Below are 26,884 nucleotides of genomic sequence, written 5' to 3' on the forward strand. Positions count from 1 at the left end.
TTTAATGCCTTTGCCTTTGAAATCAGGGGTGTAATTTGTAGTGAACTGTAAAACTGATGGACTGTGTTTCACCAAGAAGAGTTAATGTGATTCATCTGTTTAACAATCAAGGGCTATATTCAGCAAAGATTTAGCAGGAGCGCAGACAATAAAGCACTTAGGAATTTCTATGAATTGGCATGAAGCAACAGCCACAAAAAATTAGAAAACATAAATTGTTCTTTTGCATATGCATGGCTGTTGTTCTCCTGACCTTGGTCACAGCTGGTGGGCTTTAGGCAGCTGAAGATCCAGACCTCCTCAGTCCCTCAGCTCAGACTGGGGAGTGGTGGTAAAAGTGTCCAGGACTTGCACAGATTGGGCAGTGCAGTCATTTGGCTTTAGTAAGCAGAGATCCATTTTTGAAAACGTCTCATGATTTTTTGGGTGCACAAATACAGATGTGGTAGACAAGTATGGTTTCCAGATGAGAAGAGCTCAGCACTTTGGAAAAACAAATTGCTTTGATATATCTCCAGGTGCACACTTGAAAATTCAGAGCATCCGGGGTTTTTTTTGAAAACAAGGGAGGACCAAGCTCACCTCTCTGCTAGTTCTTTGGATACAGTAATTACCAGATAGATTATTTTCTATCCCTCTTTCCCACATGGGAAGACCTCAAGCCCCAGTCCCCTGCTTCCTGAGTTAGTTCTGTTCTGCAAAAATAACAGAAGTAACTCAGGGGGAGACTGTCAGGGAGTGAAGCCACATCCACCTTGAAGGGGATTGTCATTGTGGTGAAGGAAATCCCCAGACAGCTCACTGGATGCAGCAGCCACCTGTATCTTGAGGAGAGTTGTAGGAGATGGGCATCTCCTTGGTATCAGTACCTCCATCCAAATGTGCCCTCTCTTCCTGGTTGTGCTAGGCAGTAAGAGCAAACTGTGGGCAGAGGGCAGGAGGAGGGAGGGGGTATGTGTCTCACGCTGCCTCGTCCTTGCTGGCAGAAGTTTGGGTCCCAGTGAACACCCAGGCTGAGCAGGTAGGTGAGGCACCATCTGGATGGTTCCTGCAGGGGAATAGCTGCCCTGCCAAATCTCTCATTTCCCCTCTGCAGAGTAGCTCTGGAGTGAGTCATACTGCTTGGGAGAGTGGAATGGAATTCTTCTGCGCCCTCAGTCCCACAGTGTATGGGTGGGCTTAGAGTCGGCGTTTTAGGAAATCACAGCTTCTCAGGACTGCTGTGCCATGCTCAATATTGCTGCCTGTGTTGCAATCTCTGCTCTCCCCTCTACGCTGTACATCCTCAGGCTTTACAGAAACAGTGTCACTGCAGAGCTTTGCTGCACAAAGGATGTGGAGAAATGTTATTTATTTAATACAAATAAATGCACATTGGATCCATGTACATGCAATAACTTCTTTGCATCTGCTTACTCAAATGCAGTAGAGATAAAACTACAGGAACAGCACCCAAAAGTAGTGTGAAACAAGTCCATTGAATTTATAGAAATATGTTGCAATCGTATGTAAACACTGTAAATATTGCATCTTCCTGGGGTGCTGATAGGGAATAATTTGAGAATTTTAAGCAGTGCAACTTCTCAGATGCTGGAAAGACTTGGCCTCATTTTGAAACTGTAATAGAGGTTGGAATATATTTCATGTGACAACCATGTCCTCAGACCTATTTGTTAGTTCTTTTTAAAACATAAACAAACTGTCTTCTCATTTTGTTTACAGGACAGTGGAACAGGAGATAACAGCTGCATTGAAGAAATATTGCGGGTAGGAATCCTGAAAAATCATTTTTTCCAGTCCCATTTTGTTTTCTCTAAAAGGACAAGAGAATAACAAGAATATTGCAATGACTGCTGTTAAAATATTCCTCCTTTAGATTGTCATCTTTCTAAGGAAAAAGTAGGCAAAATTATTTCCTCATGAAAAATAATTGAAAAATCTGTGAGAACAACCTTTCAAAGCCTGTGGATTTCAGTGCTACTTTATGCCTGTACAGCTGACCTTCATGCATGGAGAAGCAGATAATGGGATAAATTATAAACTGAAATGTACAATGATGTTTCAGGTTTACAAACCATGCAAAGTGCATGTTTCCATTAATCATGACTGTCAAAAATCTTAATTTTGAAGGGAGGTCTAGGAAGGTCATTTTCCACCTGGATTTAATTATGTAATGTCATTATTTTCATTATGTCCATTATATAATGACAATGTGCAAAATCTGTAGTTATTTCCATATTTCATTACTATTTATTTTATCTTAGTAATTTCTAGTTTATTTTCATAGACCAAATTAATACAGATCCAGACAGATCTTGGCTTGAATCGACTTGGATATTCATTATTTTCTGTGGCAGAAAAATTTATAAACAATGAAATTTTTCTTTAATATTTTAATTCATGTGGTTATTTTGGCTCTTTTTCAAAAATAACAATTCAATAATTCACAATGCTTAAAAATCTGATGCAATAGTGATTGAAACACAAAGCAAGGTAGATGAAATGATAAAACCTCCCTTTTACTGTATGTGTGTCTACCTCTTGGATGTTCCACCACCCAAATATTTCTGATGATTTATAAACTACTTGGTTATAAATATTTGGTTTGGAGGTTACCAGTGCACTAAGCCTGTTGTTTCTCAAGGCATTCCTCCATTCTCTCTCAATATGTTAAATGCAGCTTTTAATTCTTAAACTGGACAAAGAGTTTATCGAAAGGTGATGATGATATATTGCTTATGACTTCACTGACAGAGATTTTACTTAGCTAACATTTACAAAGTAGGCTTTGTTAGGACTCAGGTGCACAGTCGAAAAACCTAAGCCACAGTCCCTGCTGGTTTGTTACAAATTAGTGGCAGATACCATGAATTCATGATGTGATGTGATGCATAGACTCCCCTTTTCAAGCAAGGCTTTCAAAATGAACAGTCAGAGAAACTGGTTTTCCTCCTTTAGTTTCTGTTGTTTGGCTCATGCAATTAAGCAAAAATATACAAGAGACACAATTCCTTCCACACAGAGAAAAATGGGTATATAAGAGACCTCATCTGGGAAGAAAAATGCACTGTATGACTGAAGACAGTAAGGTGTTTTCTCCAAAACCATGAACACAGCTGTTGCTCTCTTTTTTTTTCTTTTGGAATGTTCCTCAAGAAATACTTTTGTCAAGTTTCATGATGGGTAACCTCTGCCCTCACCAATCTGCCCATCTTCCATGTCTGCAAACCTAGGCATCACTTTCTATTCTGATCTTCCCTTGTGTCTCTGTGTCTAAGACTACACGTAAATCTTCCAGGCTGTTACTCTATAGTATTTCTGACTGAAGCTCTTTATTCTCAAGGGTGTAAGTCTTTGGTCCAAAATTCTCATTACACACTTTGATTGCTGCTGCATCCTTTCCTACTTTTTGACAAATGCAATGTTTCCCACCTCCATTCATGCTGCTGCGCAGATCATTTTCCTGGCTTGACATCTTGCCCAGAGACATTTGTCTTCACATCTTACCACTGTCATCTCCTTCTCTATCACATCAAGCACAGCTATTTGTCTCTGATTGTAAGGCCTCCAGTCCATGATAACATATTAAATCCCACTTTAGCTTAGCTGGTGATGTCAAAATGTTGCTAAGTTTCACATCAATTAATTTTACCTTTTTTCCCAAGGATGGTGGAAAACCAGTGGTGAAGTCAGAGCTCACCACTGTTTCTCATGCTTGAACATTTTTGTCCCAATTGTTTCCTGTAGTACTCTGTCAGGTCAGATATATCCATCTGCTCTCTTTTGTACCAAAAAGTGGATTTTCTATGTCAAGGAACTGCTGTGTGTTACAAAAGCAGTGCTTATGTACTCTCGTAATACAAATCCAGATCTTCAGTGGTTGTTGTCACTGATAATTACTGACAACAGCAACAGTAATAATGTGCCTTTGCTGCTCACTGTGTAATTTACTGGCATCTAGACATTTCCATCTCTCTCCATTCCCTCTTTTTGTCCTAAGACGATCCATGAAGTTGTAACACAGATTTTCTACTTTTCTGAAACAGACTGTTTATAAGGGATGCCATTTCCATGGTTTTTATGGAGGTGCTATTCATATCCTAAAGCCAAAGTTTAGTTTCTTTTAAAACAGAATATATGAAGTTGCTATACAGCGGTGCCCAAAGGCAGACAATGAAAAGCCACAGCAGCTGCAATTGTGTTCCTTCAGAAAAAGTGGCTGGCCTGCTGGAATGTGTTTATTATGAGAAGGGCCACTCGTAATGTATGGAGCATCAGCAAAAGGAAGACAGTGCTTAAAGTTCATCCTTTTAAGGAATGTTTCACCCTATTTAAGATACCTCTTTCACAACACAAAGCAGAAAGCATCCTCTCTTTCTAGGTGATGTGTTCCCTGCACAAGTCAGGCTGTGGCTTTTCCATGAAACAGATACTGGCATGTCCATGTTTCCTCAGTCAAGATTGGGGGCAGTAATAAGTGTGCCCCAGGTCTGCTCCATCTGCTTCCCGGTGTTCCCTTCCCCCAGGGGAAGAGGCAGGCAGAAGAGGCAGTTTTGTGCATGGATCTTGTCATCCTCTGGTTCCAGGATGTGGCCATGGCCAGAGCTAACATCTGGACCTGGGCTGCAAATCAATTTAGGCGTGGCTTTAAAATCACCAAATCTGATGTCACACTAACTGTGACAAGATTTTATAGTTCTTTTGCTGTCTGCTGCAGCACAGGTTGCCACAGCTTAAGTCTAGCCTTCTTGGATGTTGTTTTACCAAATGTATCAAAGCTCTATAGATTTTGTAAACTGACAGATCCTTCTGCACAAAACTGCAGCTTCCAGAGAATGCCCCCAAGTACTGAAACACGGAACCTCTTCCAGTCCTGAAGGAGGTTGATTAGCAAGACAGTAACCCTGTCGAGATTGGAGCTGTTGTAAGGTCTCCTGTAGAGTTTATAATCACTGCAGGATTCCTGAACCTCATCTAACCCCATGCACTAATTTATGGCAGCTTCTTCAAAGTGTACTGGCTTCTCTGTCCAGCTGCAGGCACACACTTTGAGGATAGAGAAACTTTTAAGAGACCCTTTAATGTAAATAACTCCAGTAAGAGCAGGTTACAGATGTAATGTCAAAACATGAGAGAAAAGCCTTATTTCTTGATAGTAGAATTAAAAGGCAATTCCTTGTAAGTTTTGTATTGTTCGTGGAGGACATGATAGAAAACTTTGAAGTGGAAAATAAAAGCTAAGTACACAAATGCCCTTTGTTCCACTGTGCATGGAGCAGTTGCTGTGTGAGTTCCTGAGACATTGCCAAAGCCAACCTGTTCTCTTCCTTGCTAGAACACAGGCTGGCTAAGCAAGATTACTTCAGTTCTGGGGTCCCCAGTACAGGAAGGATATCAGCCTCTTGGAGTAAGTCCAGAGGAGACAACCAAAGGTGATTAGAGGGAAGGAGCATCACTCCTGTGTGTGAAGGCTGAGACAACTGGAATTGTTCAGCCTGGAAAAGAGATGGCTTAGGGGTGACCTAATTACAGCCTTCCAGTACCTAAAGGAGGCTGACAAGAAGGAGGGAAAAATACTTTCCACAAGAACATGTAGTGACAGGACAAGGGGGGGGTGGATTCAAACTAAAAGAGATTAGTTTTAGATCAGATACTAGGAAGAAACTCTTTACTCTGAGAGTGTGGAGGCACTGTAACAGGTTGTCCAGAGAAGCTGTGGATGTCCTATCCCTGGAGATGTTTAAGGCTAGGTTGGGTGAGGCCCTGAGCAACCTGGTCTCACGAAAGGGGTCCCTGCCCTCGTTAGGAGGGTTGGAACTGGAAGATCTGGAAGGTGCCTTCTCACCCAAACCATTCTATAATGAGTCTATGATTCTGTGATAGTAATTTGGATGATTTCTGTTTGACTTTATTAGTGTGTGGAATTGTGTATTTTGTTATTACTAGTGGAGTTTAAAGTAGACATTTATTTTACTGTAGTACCTTCAAAGAATGGGAGCAACAAGAGTCCTGCCTCTCCACTAAGTTAACTGTTGCAGCCAATACAGGATGCACTCTGAGAGTATTTGTTATAGATTTAAGAGGTAAGGGAGTGTGTTGAGTGCAGGCAGTTCTTGATTTATAAGGTAAGTGGAGATTGATCTGGCTATTCTTACAGTCTTAGCTGTGATTTCCTAGAGCTGTGGTAGCTTTGTTGGAAGGAAACACACAGGCAAGCTGAGCTTTTGATTATTGAAGAAGTTCCTTGTGAATTCCCTGGATTTTTTTGTGTTGACATGAGCGGTGTCATTGAACTGGGTAGAGAGAGGCATAGTTTGAGTGTTTGGCCTGTAAACAGTGTTTGGCTGCAGAATACAAAGACAGCAGGAAGCTGGAGGAGAAACAGGAATGCAGAGAAAGGGCTGCAGAAAAACCGAGCCAGTTAACGCAGAAAAAGCCACTTCCTTTGAAATGGCATGGAGCAGTGGGAGATAGGCTGGGGTCTGCAGTGGAGGACAGATATTTTCCTTCAGAGGCGATAGAAGAAACCATTGGGAGGCAGTGAAAAACATGAACTCCAGCTGTGAACATCCGCCCCAGTGAAGGACAACTCTTCTTGGTGCCATGAACCTCCTGTGCAGGGAGATAAGCACCCACAGATGGCCTTGAAATAGGTTGTGACTCCTCATGGCCACAGGACATCCACTTATGAAAATTACATTTTAAGTGTGATGGCTTTGATAAGTGATTTACTTGACTCTCTCTACCCTGTGAATCTAATCAGAGTGTGTAAAGCACTGTACTTCTTATTTGAGCAACATTAAAAAAAAAGAAAAAAGAATGTAAACAGAATCTAATTCTGTATTTTTTTCCTTCCCCACTTGGGATCCCTTGGCTCATTAGCAGTCTTACTAATTCTGTAGCAGCAAGCATTAAGGATCGACCCATCAAATATTCAGGGCCTTTTTTCAAATGTGAACAGCCATATGTGCCATGAGATCAGCTGCACTCCATCAGCTGATTGAATTAAAACAAGAGCAGAGGTAAATTAGAAACTGTCTGCACAAGACAAATCCTGTGAAAACATGAAATTCTACCAAACACACTGTCACTGTGAATAAGCATCACAGTCAGCGGAGCACGTGTCAATACTTAGAGGGGAGAAAAATCAGTTTCTTAGAGGTAGGTTGTTAGTTCAACAACTGTGAACTGCTGCCTTGTAAATGTTAATGACTGTAAGATCCCACTGGCTGCAGTTAAGCTCCTGGTGGAGACGGACACGTGAAGAATTACAGAACACAAATATGGTAATCAGTGGTATATTTCTAAACACTCCTGTTGCTTTCCAAAGCAGAGAGAAAACCCTGCAGGTGGAATGAGACCCACTTTGCTGCACAGCACTCGTGCAATAGCTGCCTCTGCACTAGCAGAGCGTTTCTTTGCAGTCTCACTGTTGGGAAGAAACTGCTGGGCAGCATTAAGAGAGAGGAGAGAAGGCTAGCCTCACACCAGCACCTTTGTGGAGAAATTCTCATTAGCTGTTGGGACTGAACCTGGTGGGAAAATCCCAGAAAGGTTTCTGGAGGAACACAACTTAAGGCAAAAGAGAGATGGTGAAGGAGAGAGGAGGCATGAAGGCTTATAAGCAGCCCCAGTTTGCAGACACTTGATTAGTCTCATTGAATACAGAAGTACTCCAAAGTGTCAGAATCATGTTAAATAATTTATCAGATGCATAAAATATCACTTTTTTTCATTGCAGTCTTTCAGAAGAACTTCCACACATGGCTTTGCTTTTAGTATCCTAAATTCCAGAGCAATTAAAGCATTATTTTGGCTGACGTAGACCATTTGTTGCATTTCTTCAGTATTGTTCTTTCTGTCTTTCTTACTCAAATAAATAAAAAATCATACATACCCCAGAGTGTTTGGAAAATCCTGCGTTTCTCTCAAGGCACTAAATCCCAGAAACATTAAGACACATTTCAAGCTGTTTACTCCAACCTGCAGTACTCACCTATAAACATTGCGCTTCTTACCACATGCACAGCCAGCTCATCTGTACAGTAGCTTTTCTGAGCAGTCACTTTGTCAGCTTTCCTCCAGCCAGCCTGGGTACTGCTAGTGGTGTGGACAGCAGCACCACAGAGCTTCAGCAAGCTCTGCCTGGACCTTCTCCAGCTTCTCAGTGAGAATGAGCAGTCCATACAGTACCTTGTACTGTTAGAGTAAAATCAGCAGCAGTACCAGAGCTAAAGATACTTTGTCTTTGCCCACATAAGCTGCAGTGATTACAGAGAGCCATACCTGTGTACACCACCATCCCCCTGACCCACACCATGAAAATTTCAGGAGATAACCCTCTGTGTGGTACCTAGGACTATCTCTGTGTATCTGCTTAAGCCAGGGTCTTTCTCCATCCAAAAGTCTTGAGGGAGACTGCTTACTTGTCATGCATTTTGTCCCTTTTTGTGCTTTCTCAGATCATCAGAGTCCCGCTCCAGGTGATTTGTTACTTACTGTTAGCTTGTCTGAATGGAACCCGCTGCTAGTTTCACCACCATGCATGGCACATCCTTTATATTGCCCACATTGTGGTTTTCAGCTGTCAATAAACCTTCACAGCCAACATTTTAAACCTAGACATGTAAATATTTCTTCCCTGACCCTTACCAGATAGAATCTGAGGTACAGAACACCATGTAAAATGCACAAAATGCTACACTAACAGTGGTAATGTCAGTCAACCATAAATTAGTTGTACATCAGCTGTTCCCCTGAATTGTCACTCTTGGATTTTTGCTGCTTCCACTGTTTTTGTTGAAAATACCGTCTCAAAGGAATCGGAGGTTTGAAGTATGCTGTATATTTAAAACTTCTACATAGTAAATCTTGATGTCAGTTAATAAATACCACCTTAAAAAGACAAAAACTCTAAATCTTTTAGCAGAAATAGGAGATCAAGCTAGAAACTTGTAAGTGGGACTATAACTTAGAACTAACACCACTCAAAGGTAATCTGTCTTTCAGTCTTCAGGTGCCAGTGAAGGATGTGGAGGCACACTCTGTGCCATTAGCCACCCATGTGCTGTGGCACTGACATTTTCAAATGCAGCAAAGCCTTTTTTGAACTGAATAGGGTGCTAAAGACAAAAGAGACACATATTCCTTTTAGAACTCGAGTAGCTGGTGTGCCAAGCCTTTGTGTTAGGGAAAGTCAGGTCTGTATAAAAATTAAACACTACAGTGCTAATTTGGCAGAATTAATTGTAAAAATTTCTGTTTTGTAGCAACTGTATATAGCCTGTTATTTGACAAAGCAAGAGAGAATCCAGAATGAATTCTCCAGCTTCTCTGTTGTGCAAAAATAATACAGTAAAATACTTACTTTATTTTTCCCTCTGTTTATAGTGTTTCACAAAGCTGGGGGGAAATGCAGAACCACCATCTTGTTCCAATGCAGAGAAATGTTTCCTTGTTATTAAGGACAAAGGGCCAGATAGATCCTCATTTTGTATAGGCCGGCCACAGCTCCTCTGAGGCCAACAAAATTAATGCCAAAATAATACCAGAAAGGATCTGTATTATGAATCCTAACAAAATAAGAATAAAATCTGGCAATAGCAGGTGTCTGCACTACTGTGAGCTTGGGGCTTGAGCCTTCAGCTGCTGTCTTTAGAGAAAAACTGACTTTCTACCCCCTTGGTAAGACTGACACAAAACAAACTGAAACCACAGAGAGGTGTGACTTGAGATGACAGAGCCCTTCAGTAAACCCTATGGTGACACTGGTTTCCTCCTTGATTAAACAGGCCTTAAGGAACTGACCAGAGAATGTAACTAGATGCTGTTAAATTGTCTGTCTATCCCAAGTAGCAATCCTATTTGCTCTGCCATGTTTCCAGGGATGGCTGTGGAGTAATGGAGAGGCAGAGCCCATACTCCCTGTGCTCTGGCCTGCAGAGCCAAGCAGTCATTGCCCCAGAGTCCCTGACACCTACAAAACCCTAGTTTTCCCTGTGAGCCTGCAGGGTGACAGACCTACTGCCATCCCCTCCTTGAGCTGTGTCTCTGAAAACCTGCCTTAGTTTGAGGTGTGGGTTTCACTGGCCGACACTGCACAAGTTGCCTTGGCCATGCACCTTTTCCTGTCTCCTACACTAATATTTTCAGTAGATATTCTCTTATATCTAGGAAATTCCTCTGTGGTGCCTGATTTTCCACAACTGGAGATGATCAGTGGGAACCCTCCCACCACTGTCGCATTTTGGTCTGACCAAGGTCACACAAGCTCTCTGTTTATGTCTGAGAGGCAGCTTTCCTAATTTTGGAGCTGAGACAAGTATTCTTTTGTTAATCTTATTTAATCGTATTTAGGAGCAACACATGAGTTAGCAGTTAGCTTCACATGGCAGAAAGACTTTAAGGAAATTGTGGGAGAAAAGAGGAGTCTAATAAAAGGAAATTAAATCACTTTCAAGAATATTCTATTGCAATGTCTGTACTAATAAGTAAAATGGACTAATAAGTGTTCTCTTTGCCTGAGGCTAATCAGCATTGCATGGCTCGTGCCCAAAAAGCTGAGCTCTCTTACAGCCATGCAGCAGAGTGGCTTCACCCATGCTCCCTGCTGGGAGAGACCCCAGGCACACAGGGTTTTTCTTTGCAAGAGCTGGCCCCAGTCAAAACCATGCTGCTCTGAGTGATTTAATGATATGAATGGCTGTGGGCCAGCACTCAGGTGTGATCCCCTCACTGTGTTAGGAGGGATGCAGTCTAATGTTCTGTGTTTTCTTCCTGACTTGTGCAAAAATGCAAAGACTTTGGACAATACAGTACTAGCCACACTGTAAAAAAAATGTGGTTGAAGATCTCTAACATTTTAAATTCTATGTATATTTTGGCATATTTTTGCCATTGTAGTTTCTGCCCTCGAGACATACTGGGTGGGGTTATTCTTTGAAAAGATGAGAGGTAAAATTTGGTTTTGAAGGAAATACAAGAACATACACAACCACTTGTCTGCAGTAATGTTAATAGCATACTTTAAGAGAGACTGAATACCAATCAAGTTTTGACCAAGCAGAATGACACAGTATCTGTCCTTTATGATTAGTGCTAAATGCCATTTACTGTGTATGGTGCATTGTGTCGTTCTTAAAGTTATTTAGGATTTAGTAACTTAGGAAGTAACGTGCTATCAAGTGGGTTTCAAAAGTGAGATACTTGGAAATTATGCAGTTATTTAATGTACAAATTTTTAATGTTTTCTGAAATGATGGGCCTCTGAGTTGTCCAAACAGTCCCACTTTACAGATTATAATGAAGATGGCAATAAAAAATCACATTTCTGACAAAAATTTAATTTTTGCCAACAAAATTAATTTAATTAAAAAATATAATTTTTGCAATAATGTTGACTGTACTTAAAGTCACACAGACATAAAAGGGCTTTCATACAAGCTTCTGTTAAAAACCATGACATTTTATATAGAAATTGCAAACCTGTCACTTTACCCTTGGAGGGAAAAAAAGTGGTTCAGAGTAATGACAATAGCTTGGTGGGAGAGGAAGTGGGCTTCACGCAATAAAAAAGTTCCTCTCCAGCTGTGTGGGGTTTCCACAGGATATTTTTTTTCATTAATATTATCAAGTTATTTGTTATTTACTCATGAATGCTGAATAAATACTGAGCAAATCCAAGACATTATTAATTTTTCTCACACTGCATGTATGCATATGTAATGGTTCATTATAGGCCTGCATTTTCAGAGTATTCCAATGTAAATGAAAAGAGCCCAATTAAAAAAATTGTAGACCCTGATCCAACCTTTGTTGACTTCAGATCCTGGTTTTGAATTGAGCACCAAAAGAGAAAATCATGCCTATTAAATTGAGTAAACATTTTCTCCATTTATCTGGGTGGCTTTTTTCTGTCACTGAAAACTGTTTTTTGCTAAAAATGCCAGCCCTCAAAAACTTAATGAGTATTAATGAAAAGCTGGAATAATGTAGCGTGGACAAAAAGAGGGTAATTTTCTTCAGAAATCTGGTTAATATGAACTGAATCCTGTTCTCCTTGTGGTTTGTCACAATAATTCTCGTTGTAGGCAATGGGTACCAGGTATATGTGCATCAATAGCAGAATAAACTGCTAAATATAGTTGCTGCTGCAGCAGCTGGTTCTCACTCGTGTTCATCAGATGAGAAAGCTCGAAGCTGCAGCCGCCTCACAGCATAAGAAGGACAATGCTTGAAGAAAATTTTTCCTGGGACCAGAGACATGAGCTTGGTTTTTTACTTCAGCCACTTCAGGCTTTTTCCAAGCACATGGACAATGTTCATCCTGCTGTCTGTGGGCCTGCCTCACCTACCTCACAGGGGCAAGCAGCATGCAGGCTTGCCTTAGCCTAAGGAGGCTGTGTGCACACACACTGTCTGCATCGCTTTGTCCAGGCTCTGTGACCACTGTAGGTTCTGCAGACTTTCCAAAAAAATAGGTGGTTGGGTCTTTTCCCCATTAGAGAGAGAAGCAGTGTATATCTCTGCACAAAGCAATAAAAGATCTGCACACTTTTCCCTATCTAAATTTTCCCATCGTTTTTGCTGTCACTCCTCAGCTCCCTTGCATCTGAAGATGACATTTCCACCCTGTCTTCCAGGCTCAGCCTGGCTTTCCCTCTCTCTCCCCTCCCAGGCAGCAGCATCTTTCATCCTCCCTGGTGTCTCTCTGCTCAGAGAGCTGCCTCCAGGCTCTCTTCTCCTAAACAAGCTGCCTTTGTCTCTGGGTCCTTGGAGTCTCACAGGAGTCACTTAGGCTCTGTGATTTTTTTTTTTTAAGACCCAGGATTAGTATCTGATATCTTTTTTCACTTGTCTGGGATTTTCCACTGTTCACATCTAGACCCCTCTGGAGAGGCAGGGAAAAAAACATGGCCCTTAACCTTTTATTTTCCTTGGGTAAAATATATTCAGGTGTAGATAATCTTTAGCTATCAACCTTCTCACGCACAGACATTAACTTCTTTTCCTTGTCTTCTTAGCATACGGAATATAAAGCATTACATAGTAAAAAACAGCCATAAGGAATTCATAAATTATACATAGGCAGATTCCCCAAATCATCAAACATTCCCTTCTGTTAAAGATGTTCCCTATCAGTTATTTTTTCTGTGGTGTATGTACCTTTCCATATCTTGTCATCTAAGCTTTCACGGATTTATTTTCTTCTTTCTAGTTTTTCTTGTTTTTGTTGTTAGTTTGTTTTGGATTTTTTTTTTGGGGGGGGAGGGTTTGTGGTGCTTGGGTTTTTGTTTGGGTCTTTTGTTTTGTTTTTTTGGTCTTTTAGTTTGGTTTTTTGTTTTGTTTTTTTGGGGGGAAGGGTTGTTTGGTTTTTGGTTTTGTTTTTGCTTTGATGATTTCAGTGAGTTCAGATTTAAAACAAACCAGCAGGATTCTGGTTTCTTACCTGTGTATCTGTCCGTCTTTGCCAGCAGAGACCATGGCTTGGATGAGCAAGTGAAGGGATTTCTCAGCTTAGATAGACACAGACCTGGGGTGTTTGGTTTTGGTGTCCTTTCTCACATGCTTCACCTGGAAAAAGATAATTCAAAAGCCATGCCAGCTAAATAGTGTGAGTACTAGTAAGCTCAACACAAGCAGAAGTGGTTTGATCCACGATTGCATCTTGTTCTGCTGTTCAAGTGCCTGTATTTTGGACGAGAGCCATTGAATTATTACGTAGAGTACACCATAGGAAATATTCAGGATTTAGGGCCAGCAAGAAGTACTTAGTTGTGGTGAAACCATAATTATGTGATCTATTGCAATGTATCCTCAATTTTTCCACAAAAGATGCCACTCTTGCTAAATTTTTAGGGCCATGTTTCAAGTCAAATCATACAAGTACAAACTTAGGTGTCTTCAAAATACAAACCAAGGATTTTAAAGCATTGTTGGCTTGGCAGATGCATTTTTATGAAGCTCATATCCCAAAATAAAAGCACTTTCAGAATCCTCCAACTTAAAGTGTGTTAAAGTAAATGAAAATGAAGCATTTTTTTTTTGAGATGAAGATAAGGAAAATCAAGTGTTGAAGCCAACAGAAGTAAAAGGGAAAATACAGCTGATCATACACCCATCCACCCTAGCCATTCCTCAGCAGCTCTCTCCAATGCTCTGTTGCTGTTTCTGTATCCAGGTGGGACGGGTACAGGGTCAGTCCAGCCAAGCACTGCAGTATTTTTGTGTGGAACAAGTCAGCTCCTGCTGTGAGTCACACTCATGCTGCTGCCTCCTCCTGTTTGCTGAGTCCTGTGAGAACTGAGAAGGAGCAGGAACCCAGCCCCAAGTTCAGGGTCAGACACAGCCAGTGGGAGCACCTCGTGCAAACAGATTGAGCACTGACAGCTGAATGCTTTGTGTTAGTTCTGAGCAGGAGGGATTTAAGCAAGAACCTCAAATCTAAGATGTGAAATGTTATAAAGGTCTGCAAAATGAGATGCTTGTTGTATGAGAGTACTGTTGGTTCATCTGACTCCATCTAAACTGGTGGTGGCCAAGAGGTCCTTCTGATCTCACATATCTAGATGGGTCCTGTCCGTACAGCAGGGCAGCAGACCTGCATAAATCAGTCCACACAACTTTCCTGCACCCTAGTTTCAACCCCAAATCCCCTGGATGTATAGGTTGAAGAGAATCCCAGTGTAGTTCAGCTGGGTTATGGATCTAAGCAGTGGGAGGACAAGGATCATGGAAAGCAAAGTACAGCTCTGCAGGGGAATTCAGACTAAGCCAGAAGGAAATTATTCTGTTCCTGAACTATCCAATGTTTAAGTCATTTATCTCAAAATAGAATTAAGGTGTGAGAAAGCCTACAAAATATACAACTGCATTTCTCTGTAAAATTATAGGGTTTCTTCATTTTGGAATAATGACTGTAAATTCCTTGGTATCATAGAGACTACTTAAGGTCACATTTACCAAAGCATATTTAAGAAAGTTCAGACCTTTTGTGTCTGACACATTCTGATTATCTGTCTGGAGGCAAGGCTCCTCATTTTGATATGTAATGAATAAAATGCACAAGTGGAAGGAATGAGGATAATGAATTTGCAGGATAATTTTACTAATTATCTTGTTGCTGATCATAAAACTAAGGCTCTGCAAGTCAATCCTACTACAGCTATTAATATGCCTAAAGCTGTTCTTGTAACATTTATTACGCATCTATCTGGTTCTGCACAAGTTGATAGTTTACTATTAAATTTGTAAAAGTGAGGTTAGTAACATGTTCATTGTTCTAAGCATGACATGTAGAATTACACAGGTTTACCTAAGTCTAAAGTGAATGAAAGCATATAAAATAAGATTTTCTTTTCCTGTGTGAATATTACATGATGAGTTGAGATGGAATTTATCTCATCTTGTTGTTATCTGAAGATAGGCATCTAATCTAAGTTAGGAATTTTATCTCCCTACATAGTTGCAGGAGAGAGGATGGGACAAATTAGCCTCTGAGGATGCCTTTCTCCTCACTGACTACAAAGGGATATCAATCTCTTTGCTAAAATTAATTTCTTAACTAAAGCTAAAATGGATTAAATTTTGTTGTTGAGAAGTGGTGAATAGGAAAATTTTCAACAAGGAAGAGAGCCAGAAACAAGTAATAGTATGACAATGTTATGATTGACCACAAACCATTTGGATGACAATGTTTAACAGGTACTTGGAGTACATAAACATAGAGTCAGTCCACAGTGATGATCTGCCTTTGGGAACAAATCAAGAACATGAAAAACTATCTGTCAAAGTGAGACAAACTCAGGAGCCGTAATGGCATGCTCAGTTTTGAGTTTAGGAATAGGAACCAGTGAGTGAGGGTGAAAAATTACTGGCTTAAAATATGCTCAAGAAAGACAAAAGCGAACACAATACTGGAGAATTGAAAAGTGGGAGGAAGCAGATGGATCCTGACACCTATTTCTTCTATATCCAGAGAACCAGAACAAGCTCAATCTCTTCCTTCCCCAGAGCAGTGCAGAATTGTCTCCCTCCCTGTGTAATCAACCACAAATCTCCTAAACTATTCCTGTGACCTTTACTGCTTTTCTCTCCTCTATACAAAATATTAGATACTGCCCATTATTTCTCCCATGTAGAAAAGTCTGGTGTTTAATTCATTATGGTGCAAAAGGGAATCAAAAGAGAAGATCTGTAGGCACTAGAAATGCAGAATTTTGTAGGATGACTCTATGGACTCTCTGGGAGAGTGGCATGGTAGATCTTAACCCTGTGACCTCAGTTCTGTGTCATTGTGTCTGGGCTCTGTAGGCACCTGGTCTCCTCCACACTCAGTATTTGTTTAAGCAAAGTTGGCACTGCCCATGTGATGGAGAGCATTGTAATGGGTGTACAGTTTTTTCTTAGAACAAAATACAAATCCTCCCAAGAAGATCTATTCAGACTACTCCTGCAGGAAGCTAAGATACCATAAAGTTTTTGATAACTAAATCCATTTGGTGTTTTATCTCTCACCTCAAATCATTTCCTTCTGATATTAGACAAAACTACAGCACAATAAAAACCAATAATGATCCAGCACTTGGCTTAATAAAAGAGTCTTTTGAACTGCTATAACAACATAGAAAAGAGGTCATCCATTTCAGCATAGATCTTAAAGTTAGCTGGAAATATTTGTAATATTAACAGAAGAATCAAAGCTGCTTCTCTGCCAACCATGTCACAAATAAGAATTCTGCAAGTAAGGACTTTGGAAGCCCCACAGGACTCTGCTTTAATAAGCAAGTCATCTAAAAGCACTGTTACAGACAGCCATGGGGTACAAAATAACCCAGACCAGAAATGATCTGGCTGCAGAGAGACATTGGAAGCAACAGGTTGTCTCCAGATGACAGGATAAAAAAACAAGACAGTTCTGAAAAATAAGTATTTTTCATGTTGCCTTTTTATTTTCTGTTTCATGTCTTGCTTGGACTTTTCTTTCCCCAAAAAGTTCATCAGAAACATTAAAAGAAGAAACGGAGTGCTATTTGCAGATTTTGGTTTTGTTGTTGTGTGAAATGGAGAGCATACTGTGCTATAAATAAAAACTTGTAAGCAAATTAAAACCTGCCTAACAGGAGATTAAGATGGTCTGAAGTCACTGACTCAGATCATAAACAGTGCCGCTGTTAGCTGAAACTATTAATCACTGCGGGACGAAATAAAAGAGGAAATTTGTTAAAAAATAAGCAGGGGCAGGATGCTAACTCCAGGGGCATGCTGTTTGGCTCGTTAATAATGTATAACGAAGCGTATGCCAGATCAAAAGCAAATCACATGCAGCTGGCAGAAAATGAAATGGCATTAGGCAAAGTATTTGTCTAGCTATGAGGCTATTTAAGAAACTGCTGTCTATTAATGTGATGTTGATTAAAGCTTTTCAAATTAAGCTTTCCAAATTAATTTTTGCTCATAGAAACCCCATCAATAAAACATGGTATATGCCTTTTATATATATGCATGTACGCATATGGGGATACCCATATGTATGCATTATATATTATAAATACCACAAATATTTAGTCACAATTTTGCAAAATTACCTTATCAGCAGCTAATTAAATCATCCTCAAATTCTTATTGCAATTGATACTCTGTGTGTGTGTGTGTGTGTGTGTGTGTGTTTGTGTGTACTGGATAATTGTTATTTGTCTGTGTTATGATGCTATTTTTGATATGACAGACTTGGACGAAAATCTATGGCAGAGGGAAAAAATGAGTGCTGATGTCACATCCCTGTTCCTCACATGTTACATTGTTGGCTTGAAAAATCTAGAAGGGACACATCTGTACGCTGAGCTCCTTCATCTTTGAATGTGTTGGCTGAGCAAAGGGTCAGGAAGCTGGGGCACAGTACTTAGACAGGTGCTTTTCCACCAGCATTCTGTTTTTATGGCTGTTTTATGGCTAAGGTTAGGCTCGTGCAGGAGGCCAGAGACATGCTTCTTCACCTGGGTGTGGTGTGGACCTGTTCTCAACCCAGTGAAAGCCTGAAGCACAAGGCCTGGCCTAAAACACCCGTGGTCTTGCCCGTAGGCTGGAAACGTGACCCTTGATCACGCCTGTTGGGCTGGCTTGGGCTTTTCTACCTTTGGCAGAGGTCCAGATTCAACAGGAGGGAGTGGGAAGTATTTCTTCCCAAAACTCAGCATGGTCTGAAAGTCTCCTGAGAAGCAGGAGCCCCTTGAGGCTGGCGATAGCTTGCCAAGTCCCCAGCGTTGCGGTTGATGCGAGTAGCGGTGTGCCAAGCAGCCGCTCTGCCCTCCATCCGCTCTCTGCACCACCAGGTGCGTGAAGGGCAGCGCTGCTCTGCGCTGCTGCACGGGCAGCGGTGCTGGCGTGTGGCCCACGCGTGTCCCCACGCAGCAGAACCCATCAGCTGCCCTGAGCGGCTCGGAGAAAACAGCTCCCGCAGTCTGGCAGCCCCGCGCCCTTCTGCAATTACCAACAACACTTCGCTTCTGTCACCGCTTACTGAAAACATGGCACAGTTACCGAAATAAGTGAGCACTTAAGGGAAACCCAGACCTTTTATGTCTGCCACTTATTTCCTGATTATCTTCCTGGAGGTCAGGCCCTTCGTTTTGACACTTAATGAATAAAATGCCCACGTTGCAGGAAATCGGATAATGAATTGTGAAAAGACATAATCAGCAATGACTAAATAATTAAGGGAATTGAAATGTAGAGTCATGTGGGAATGTATTAATAATAACATGATTTTTCCATATGCTAAAAAATTCTGCCTGTTTTTAGAAAATCAGTCATCACACATGCTCTGTGGAAAAAAAAAATTAATGTAGACTAATATGAACTGTAATTAGATGTTCTGCTTTTAAACAGCTGAATAAAAGATGAAATCATATAGAAAGTATATTTAGATACAAGCCAGAAAGTAAACTGATTATTATTCATAGGGCTGTTAATAGGAGCTGTAATTTATGCATCTAGTGGGAATCATGTTAGGCAATTAGGAAAGGGAGTCACACTTGACTTCCCTTTATGCATTTACATATTTATATATTTTTCTATATCTTGCCAATGTCTCCATCTTTCCAGTTACCTCTAATCCACAAAACTGCTTAGAATAAGACCTTTTACACTGAAATTCTCTGTTGGAGCTCAAAAGTTGGCCTTCACTTAGATTAAAGGAAACCACACAAGCTTATCTTTGATCTTATTTGTCCCCTGACACTGGACTTTTGCAGGTCCTCAGTACTGCATGAAGAATGAGGCTTTTTAGTTTTCCTCCATACTTCACCTTCAAAGGCTTGCAGCAGAAATTACCCTGGCAATAGATCGGGGTTGTGCTCGCTTGTGCTCCCCTCTGCCTGTGCTACCCTCTCCCTGCTTACCCAAGACCCAGGCTCTGAATTGCTTGGTCCCTGTAGTCTGCACCTAACAAATCCTGGAATCCTGTAATTCACCACACTCCTGGCACTGAAATCCCAGGGATTTGGATTTTTCTTCGTGGTGGCATTGCTGAGTTCATAGAATACACAATCCATTATGAGTATATAATACTTCCAGAAGTTCAATGCAAGAATGCATTGTGCTTATTTTGTGCAATAATGTGGTGAATGGTTTTGTCTGGAAGTGTCCTGGGATCTAGTCACATGCTAATGCAGACTAGCAGCAATCCCATAAAATATGGGTCAGCTGGAGAGGGTCACATCACCAGATATGTTTGAACAGATGGGTGGGCTGAGGTACAGAGAGCTGTTGTGGTTTGCACAAGGTAAAAAAGCAAGTGGCAGAGCAAAGATTAAAATTCAAGGCATTAGATCAGCAAAGGATTAAGTGCCGTGTTCATCTGCTTCATTTCCAGACATATATAACATGTATCTCAATTAATCTGCAGATTTGGAAATATTCCAGCATTTGGAAATATTCAGCCCATAACTTTTAAAAAGAAAAAGAGGCGGGGAGACATGACAGAGACTGGGAAGGGATGACAAGGGACTACAGGATGGGGTGGACCTGTGGACCTTCTCCCACAGGAGCTGTGCTGCCACTGGGTTGCAGGGCAGTTTCACAGGTAGCCTGTCCCCATGAGTATGCAGGAACAATGCAAGGTGATAACCTGAGCTGAGTCCTCGCTCACAGAAGATAAGAAAAGTCTCGTTTTTCCTCTCTGTGTAATGCTGAACTGAGCCGAACTACCCCACAAGCCTGACACTGGCTGCTACCAGACATGTCTGACATGACTCCTTGATGAGCCTTGTAATACATTACCAGTCCTAAACCTTAGATCATTGTGCTCTGCTTTCACTTGCTGTGTTTTGCTAAGGCTGTTCTTCTCATCACTTTGCTGGGTGTGATGCTGCAGAAGGAAAGTGAGACCCTCCCCCCAAAGCATGGGGCACTTCCCCACTCTCTGTTTCCCCACAAGCTCTCCTAGAGATGAAGACCTGGTGTCTTGGCACAGCCCTCTGGCTGCAGGGTTTGCATTTTGGCTGTGGACCATCTTTTGTAATTGGGCTGGCGAAGTCTGCCTCTGCTTCTGCTTGGGGCTGCCGGTACCAGCTGCTTCCCCTCCATCCAGGCTGCAGATTGCCCCACCAACACCCAGCACCTCACCCTCTGACAGTCCCCTCTTTCACCCTGTCCTGTGCAACCATCCAACCATCTTCACAGTACTAATTTTAGCAGAAATTATGCAGTCACGACCCACTCCTTGGCACACCCTGACACTCTCCTCGCCTCTCCCATTCCAGTGCCAGGAAGCAGGAGGTACTCTATGAGCAATATTATGTTAAGCTACAAGGCACAGAAGGGGAAAAAAAGCAATAAATGCTTTCCCATGCATTCCAATAATGCTATTTTTTTATCAGACAGAAGGTGATTTTAATTCGCCCCCCATAAATGCATCTCTCTCCCAGGCGTTGCACGGGTCTGGCTCATTGCATTTGTTCTCTGTCAAAGTGTGATATCTTGGGATGGATCCTGCAGGCTTAAAATAGAAATGTTCCTGCTTGCTGCTGCTGATGTATCATTGGGTAATCATTAAATAAATTCAGTGTTTTACTGCATTAACAAAAACACATGATTGTTTAACAGAGTATATTACAGAAGATGGAGGCTTTAATGGTCTCTATGGATTTTTAGTTTGTAAGAGTACGTTATGAAGCTGTCTTGGTAGGGTGCTGTTTTCATATGTGAAAGAAGTTACTGGTGTTATACATCATTTTTATATCTTGTTGCTAGGCAACATATCATAGTGCAGTTATTGCAAAGGTGTCTGCTTCCTCGTTAAAAATCTTCATGTTGCTCCTTAATTCTGCAAAATTAGCCCTGTTCTTGATCCTATCCTGCTTCCTCGGATATCTTTTGATTGAGGTTTCATCTGTTAAGTTTTGGAGAAATATAACAGATCTTTTATTACCTGGATTTGGAGTTGAAGCTTAAAGCATGTGCATTAGTGCTAATCTTTAGTTTCCACCTTCATGGCAATTGGTTTTCATGCGGGGACCCATGCATTTCCATTCACTTGGGATTCAAAATCAGAGGAGTAATTTGAGTGGTGGTATATTTAATATATGTCCTATGACAGCTAGGGTTAAAAAAAGCAGCAACAACAAGATATAGGGACTACCTAGGGTGTTCTGGGAAACTTATAAAATTCCCTTTCAAACTCATTTCTTCTGCTCTTCAACACAGTCTGCAGCTCCTGCTTCAGCATAGTATTGTTGCAAACTCCTAGTATATTAGCATTTTTCAAATCTAGGGACAGTTTTGCCTCAGCTTGGGTCAGGTTGTGCAAGATTTGGGGCTTTACAGGACTGAGCTGACTTCATCACCTCACTTCATTCTCACCTGGAGAAGGCAAATCTATTTCAGAAAAATGCAGTTGGTAATAACAGACAGTATCACTCACAAATATCCTCCACACAACAAAATAACACTTTTTTTTTCTGAGTGCCAGCATTTATTCCCTTCATTACCACTTCTCCCAATCTTCTTTGACTTGGAGAGCTGTCTGCTAAGGCTGTACGTGCTCCCCAGGCACAGGGGTGTCTCTGGCACGTGTACCCCTCAGATGCTTTTGCAGGCTCACGTGGATCCACAGCACATGAAGGGGCTGCCAGCACTAGGCAAGGGGGAACTGGGGGCTTCCACAGACCTCAGCATGCAGCAAATGGCTCTATATTATCCTCATCCCTCATACCTTTGTTAGGAGTGTATTATAAGTTCTTTCATTAACCAAACTTAATGCACTGGCAGTAAGTATACCTACTGTTCATTTTGGGGCAAATGGTACTGTTATAATATCTGGTTTTAATTAAGCTGTTCTGGATAAAAGCTGGCATGCTAAAAGCTTTTTAAACTGCTGTTCCTTGGTACACACCCACACAACAACAACAACCAGTAAGTCAATGGGATTTTGTCTAACATCTCCCTTGGAAGATATAATTTGAGGTGTAGTATCGGGGCAGATATTTCTAAAGGCTTGTGCACCAGAGGCGGGGAGAAGTGAAAGAAACATAAAAGAAGTTAATTCTTTTATTCTTTTTAAGCTGTAGAAGATTTAAGAATAGATATAAGACTTATGCTCTAAAGCCTACTTTTTTAATGGAATATGTGCAAATAATTAATTTATAACAGGACTAATTTCACAATTCTGTGAAATTTTAATAGATGAAATTGCAAATGAAAGAAAAGAAATTGCAAAGGCCAAAATGTTTAACTTTATGATGAATCAATGTAATTTACTAAAAAATACATGCAAATAATTTTGACAGTGTTTTAAAGCTGATAGTTGCCTTTTCACTCTGAAATAGTGTATTAACGGATAAATGTATTAACAAATAAGTACCTGCAGATTTCACCCCAGAAACACACTGGACTATTCCTGAATAACCACATGGCTCCATTTTGTACCCTGCCTACTTCCCTGAAACTTGGAAAGAAAGGGGTAGGGTGCACTCACACTACTCTTCCATTCCTTCTAACCACAGGATTTACTTTTAATGTTTGGGCACCTGGATAGTACAACAGCTTTAACTCTGTTCCTCCAACATAATTAATGAAAACATTAGCACTGTTTTCCCACTAACAATTCCTCTGCTCTTCACCCCTGGCAGATCCTGCTAGAAGTGAGTAATGAATATCCAACCTGACCAGCTTGGTCTAATTTCTTTCCTGCCCTATCTCCCATCAATTTGTGGAGACATTGTTAAAATGCATGCAACTCACTGTAGTCTAAGAAGTGTTGTCGTCATCCAGGGGAGCTTTCCTTCCATTTCAGAGCAGAAAGGAGAATCAGCATCACTTTTAGTACCTGTTTATCCATAAAGTTGTATTTTGTTTGAGCTTTACGAGTTGATCTCTTGAAACACCTTTGGTCCATATAGAAATCCCTGCAAAAGCGATTGCATCCCCTCATGACAGATGAACTCAGTTATCAGTCAGAATCACCTTAACAGGATCATTGTTTGATTCATGGGAAATTTCTAGCATAGGTAGCTGACTTGGCTCAGTTAATCACTTGTCTTTTCTCTGTGCAAAGGGCAGAGGAGAATTCTCTCTTAACCCATATTCAGATTCAAGAATTAAACAAGACAGTGCCACAGGAAAATAGGAGTGCACTTGTGAGCACTGAAAAAGCTGTTGCTTCTCACTCAACGACTCCAGAACAAAATGGAAAGCACTCCAGAACAAAATAAGTGGTGAGACTCCAGCTCACACACCACATCATGCCCCAAACCTATGTTGCACATTATTTCACTGGTTTATAAAAAATTCAGCTCTGGTTTCCAATGACTGTAGTTCCATGGGCTCCCCTTGCTTCATAGAGGCTGTCCTTGCTGATCAGCAGGCCAGATGTGCAGCAGGATTTCCTCTTCTTCCATCTACTACAGTGTCTCCCATCATGTTCACGAGCAGGTTGTCAGCTCAGGAGGTGAAGTGAGAAGCCTACTTCTTGGACTCAGTGGCAGACATGAAACTGCACACTGCCCCATGCAGGGATATACTGCCCCACTCCAGGACTGTGCAGGTGATGAGAGGCAACCTTGCCCTCTGCCATTGCACTGGTGAAACTCTTCAGCTGGGGCCTGGGGAACGAGGGGGTTTTCTACATTATTGTCAAGTAGACGATGCTTATTTCTGGCTGCCACCAGCTGGCATAGTCTGCAAAATGTCCTACCCCTGCAACTCAGCTTTTCAGGGCTCTGTAGGGATTTGTGGATTAAAAAATAGCTGTGACCAGGAAGAGGCATGTTACCAGCTTCTATTTGCTATGCACTTCATTAAAAAACCCTTGATGTTTTACTTCAGTAAATTCTCTGCTTTTCCACTGACTCTCTAGATGCCTGTAATTCTTAGAACACTCAAATAAACATGATCAAGACAATTTTTTGTCCAATGTGACGAATCTGACGGCCCTGTCTGTTGCCTTTCTCTGAATCTTAGTCTCCCAGGACCAGAGCCAAATTTGATACCTGGTGCCAGATAACACCTGATAGTACAAGTCTTTTTTGGCCAACACTTTTCAAAACATGTTAGTGCCAGAACCCTCTACAAAGCTGATCGTAAGACTTGTATGGACTGGTTTGCTTCACAGCAGCTCTCTGATCAGCTCACTCTTGATACATCTTTCATGTTGAAGCCCAACAGCAGCGTCTCACCGTCTCATGTCACCATAAGTGGTCTTGCCATTTCCATTTCATCCTAGTTACCAGGGAAAAAATAATAAACCAAAAGAGAAGCAATGCTGAGCCAGTCAGCATCTTCAACCATAAGGCAATTTTTCTGACATCTACTTTCTCATATTTTCAAACATGCATGTCTTGACCCGTGCTGGTTTTCCCCCAACTTAGTTACTGTCTCTTGGTTAGGATACTGAGGTAAATTATGCCTTTGAGAAGCCCACTTGTTAAATGTGTTGTGGCACTTCTAGAGAAAAAAAAAAGAAAATAATATGCCTAGTAGCATATTTATACTTTAAAAAATAGCCTTGGGCTTTAAAAATACTGTTACACAATCTTAGTATGCTAAAGTCTATTTGGTAGTCAAAATTAAGTCATTGTTTCCATGTATTGCTTCCTTTGTCTGCTTCCATCTTGAATTTCATCTCATATTTGGACTGCCAGTGTTTTGGGGCAGGAACTGTTCTTTCAGTGTCTCTGTGGGGCACTGCTGAGTGGATCCAGACCAGGACTCAAGAAAACAACTACGTGTTTATACTTCCCATTCACAATCATCATGCAGATTCACAATTCAAAAGCAGATTATTTCCAAGGGCCTTGTGTTCCTGACTGGAAGGGACCCTTCCTCTTAGCATTTCAATATGGTTTGCAACAGCCTGAAAGGACCCTTTCCTAGAGAATGGGGATCCAGAACATGACAGTTCGCCCCTCCACTGCTTTATGCTTTGAAGGACAAGATTCAGCCTCATCTGAAAACGTCTCCTAAATTTAAAAGATTCTGGGAGGTCCCATATCTTGGATTCCTTTGACAATAATTATGTATCCATAGCTTTACTTGTCATGAGGCATTGCTCCCAAAGGTGCTTCCACCTTAACTAGGACATTCCAACTTCAGGCTCTTGCTATGCCTTATAAGGGTGAAGAGATGAATCTGTTAAACCTGTACATCTGGAGGAAAAAAATATAATCCCTTCACTACCTTATAGCACTAATTCTTCTGACAGTTTTCAATAAAGTCCTGCCACAATATAAGTTCAACACTGGAAATATGTTTAGCTTATGTCATGACCTGCAGATAGTTTTGGAAACTTTTGAAGAGTCCACGTCTATCTCCAGCTCCATCAGTTCAACCTTCTACTTGTTTTCTTCCCAAAATCTCAGTGCACTCTTAAAAAAGGTCATTTAACATGTATAGGATTGACACTTTTAAGTGTTCCTCCAAAAATGCTCAGATGTCCAGTGTGAAAGGGTTAGAAACCAATTTATACCTATGCAGACTTGTCCAGGTAGATTTTGTACTATATTGCTATTTCCCATGAGTATCCTCCAGAGGATACTCTTTAGGCTTTGAGACCCCTCTTGACTCTGTTTGCTGAGTCAGAACTTCACCTTCCCACTCTAGTTGGAAAATCAGAGTGCTGATCAACTTGTCCCCCTGTTGTTCTTTGGGTAAGATTTCTCCTCTTGCATCTCTATTTAGAAGCAGTTGTTCATTACCAAGATTTCTTGCTCTCTGTGGACCAGCACTTAGAAGATAGGAGCAGCTTCCTCGACACTAACTCTGGTTTTCTGCGAAAGATTTTCCACACAAACTCAATGACCTACATCCCCTCACTGCTGTCACTGGTGACTTAGAGCCCAGTGCTCTGACACACCTCACTGATAAGGTACCAAGTGGAAAATGCCCTCCCTATCAGAACCTTGTTGTGGAAAGGGTCTGGATGGTGGTGGTGGACCTGAAGCCACCTCAGTCTTGTCACTGCAGAGGAAGCCAGTGACTCCTGCACTGGAAACTTGCCCCTAAAGCAAAATCCCTGTGGAAGCTCCTTCTCAAAAAGCACAGTTAATGTCAGGTAAGTTACCTTTTTCCCCCCCTCACTGTCTAATTAGACGTCCCAATTATGCAGTTTAATCTAATTAAAGTAATGATGCAATTATACAATAATTGATACATAATCGGCATGCAAAAACCTGTGTAAGTATTATTTAACCAAGAGAGCAAATTTTAGATGAACCTTTCTTAAAGGTTTTTTTTCTTTAAAAGTATATCATTTTAGCAACCAGCTTGAGGAAGGGATTTTGCCTGCTCAAGAATTTATAAATCCTTACTGCTACTAGTAAAATTACCTTTTCTTACTATTTATGGGCATTTAGTTTCCATTTACTTCAATGAGAGTTGTCTCTGAACACCC

The 26,884-nt window shown here is 41.1% G+C and overlaps 1 protein-coding gene across 1 annotated transcript in view; it reads left to right on the forward strand.

Annotated features, from left to right (window-relative positions):
* AFF3 (AF4/FMR2 family member 3) overlaps window positions 1-26,884 on the forward strand; it is a 323,273-nt gene that overhangs the window by 145,587 nt on the left and 150,802 nt on the right. The window contains exon 4 of the mRNA XM_015638560.2: window positions 1,723-1,767. Within this exon, the coding sequence (XP_015494046.1) occupies window positions 1,723-1,767 (45 nt within the window). The remainder of the gene's footprint in view (window positions 1-1,722; window positions 1,768-26,884) is intronic.

This window comes from Parus major, chromosome 1 (genome assembly GCF_001522545.3).
Source record: "Parus major isolate Abel chromosome 1, Parus_major1.1, whole genome shotgun sequence".
NCBI lineage: Eukaryota > Metazoa > Chordata > Aves > Passeriformes > Paridae > Parus > Parus major.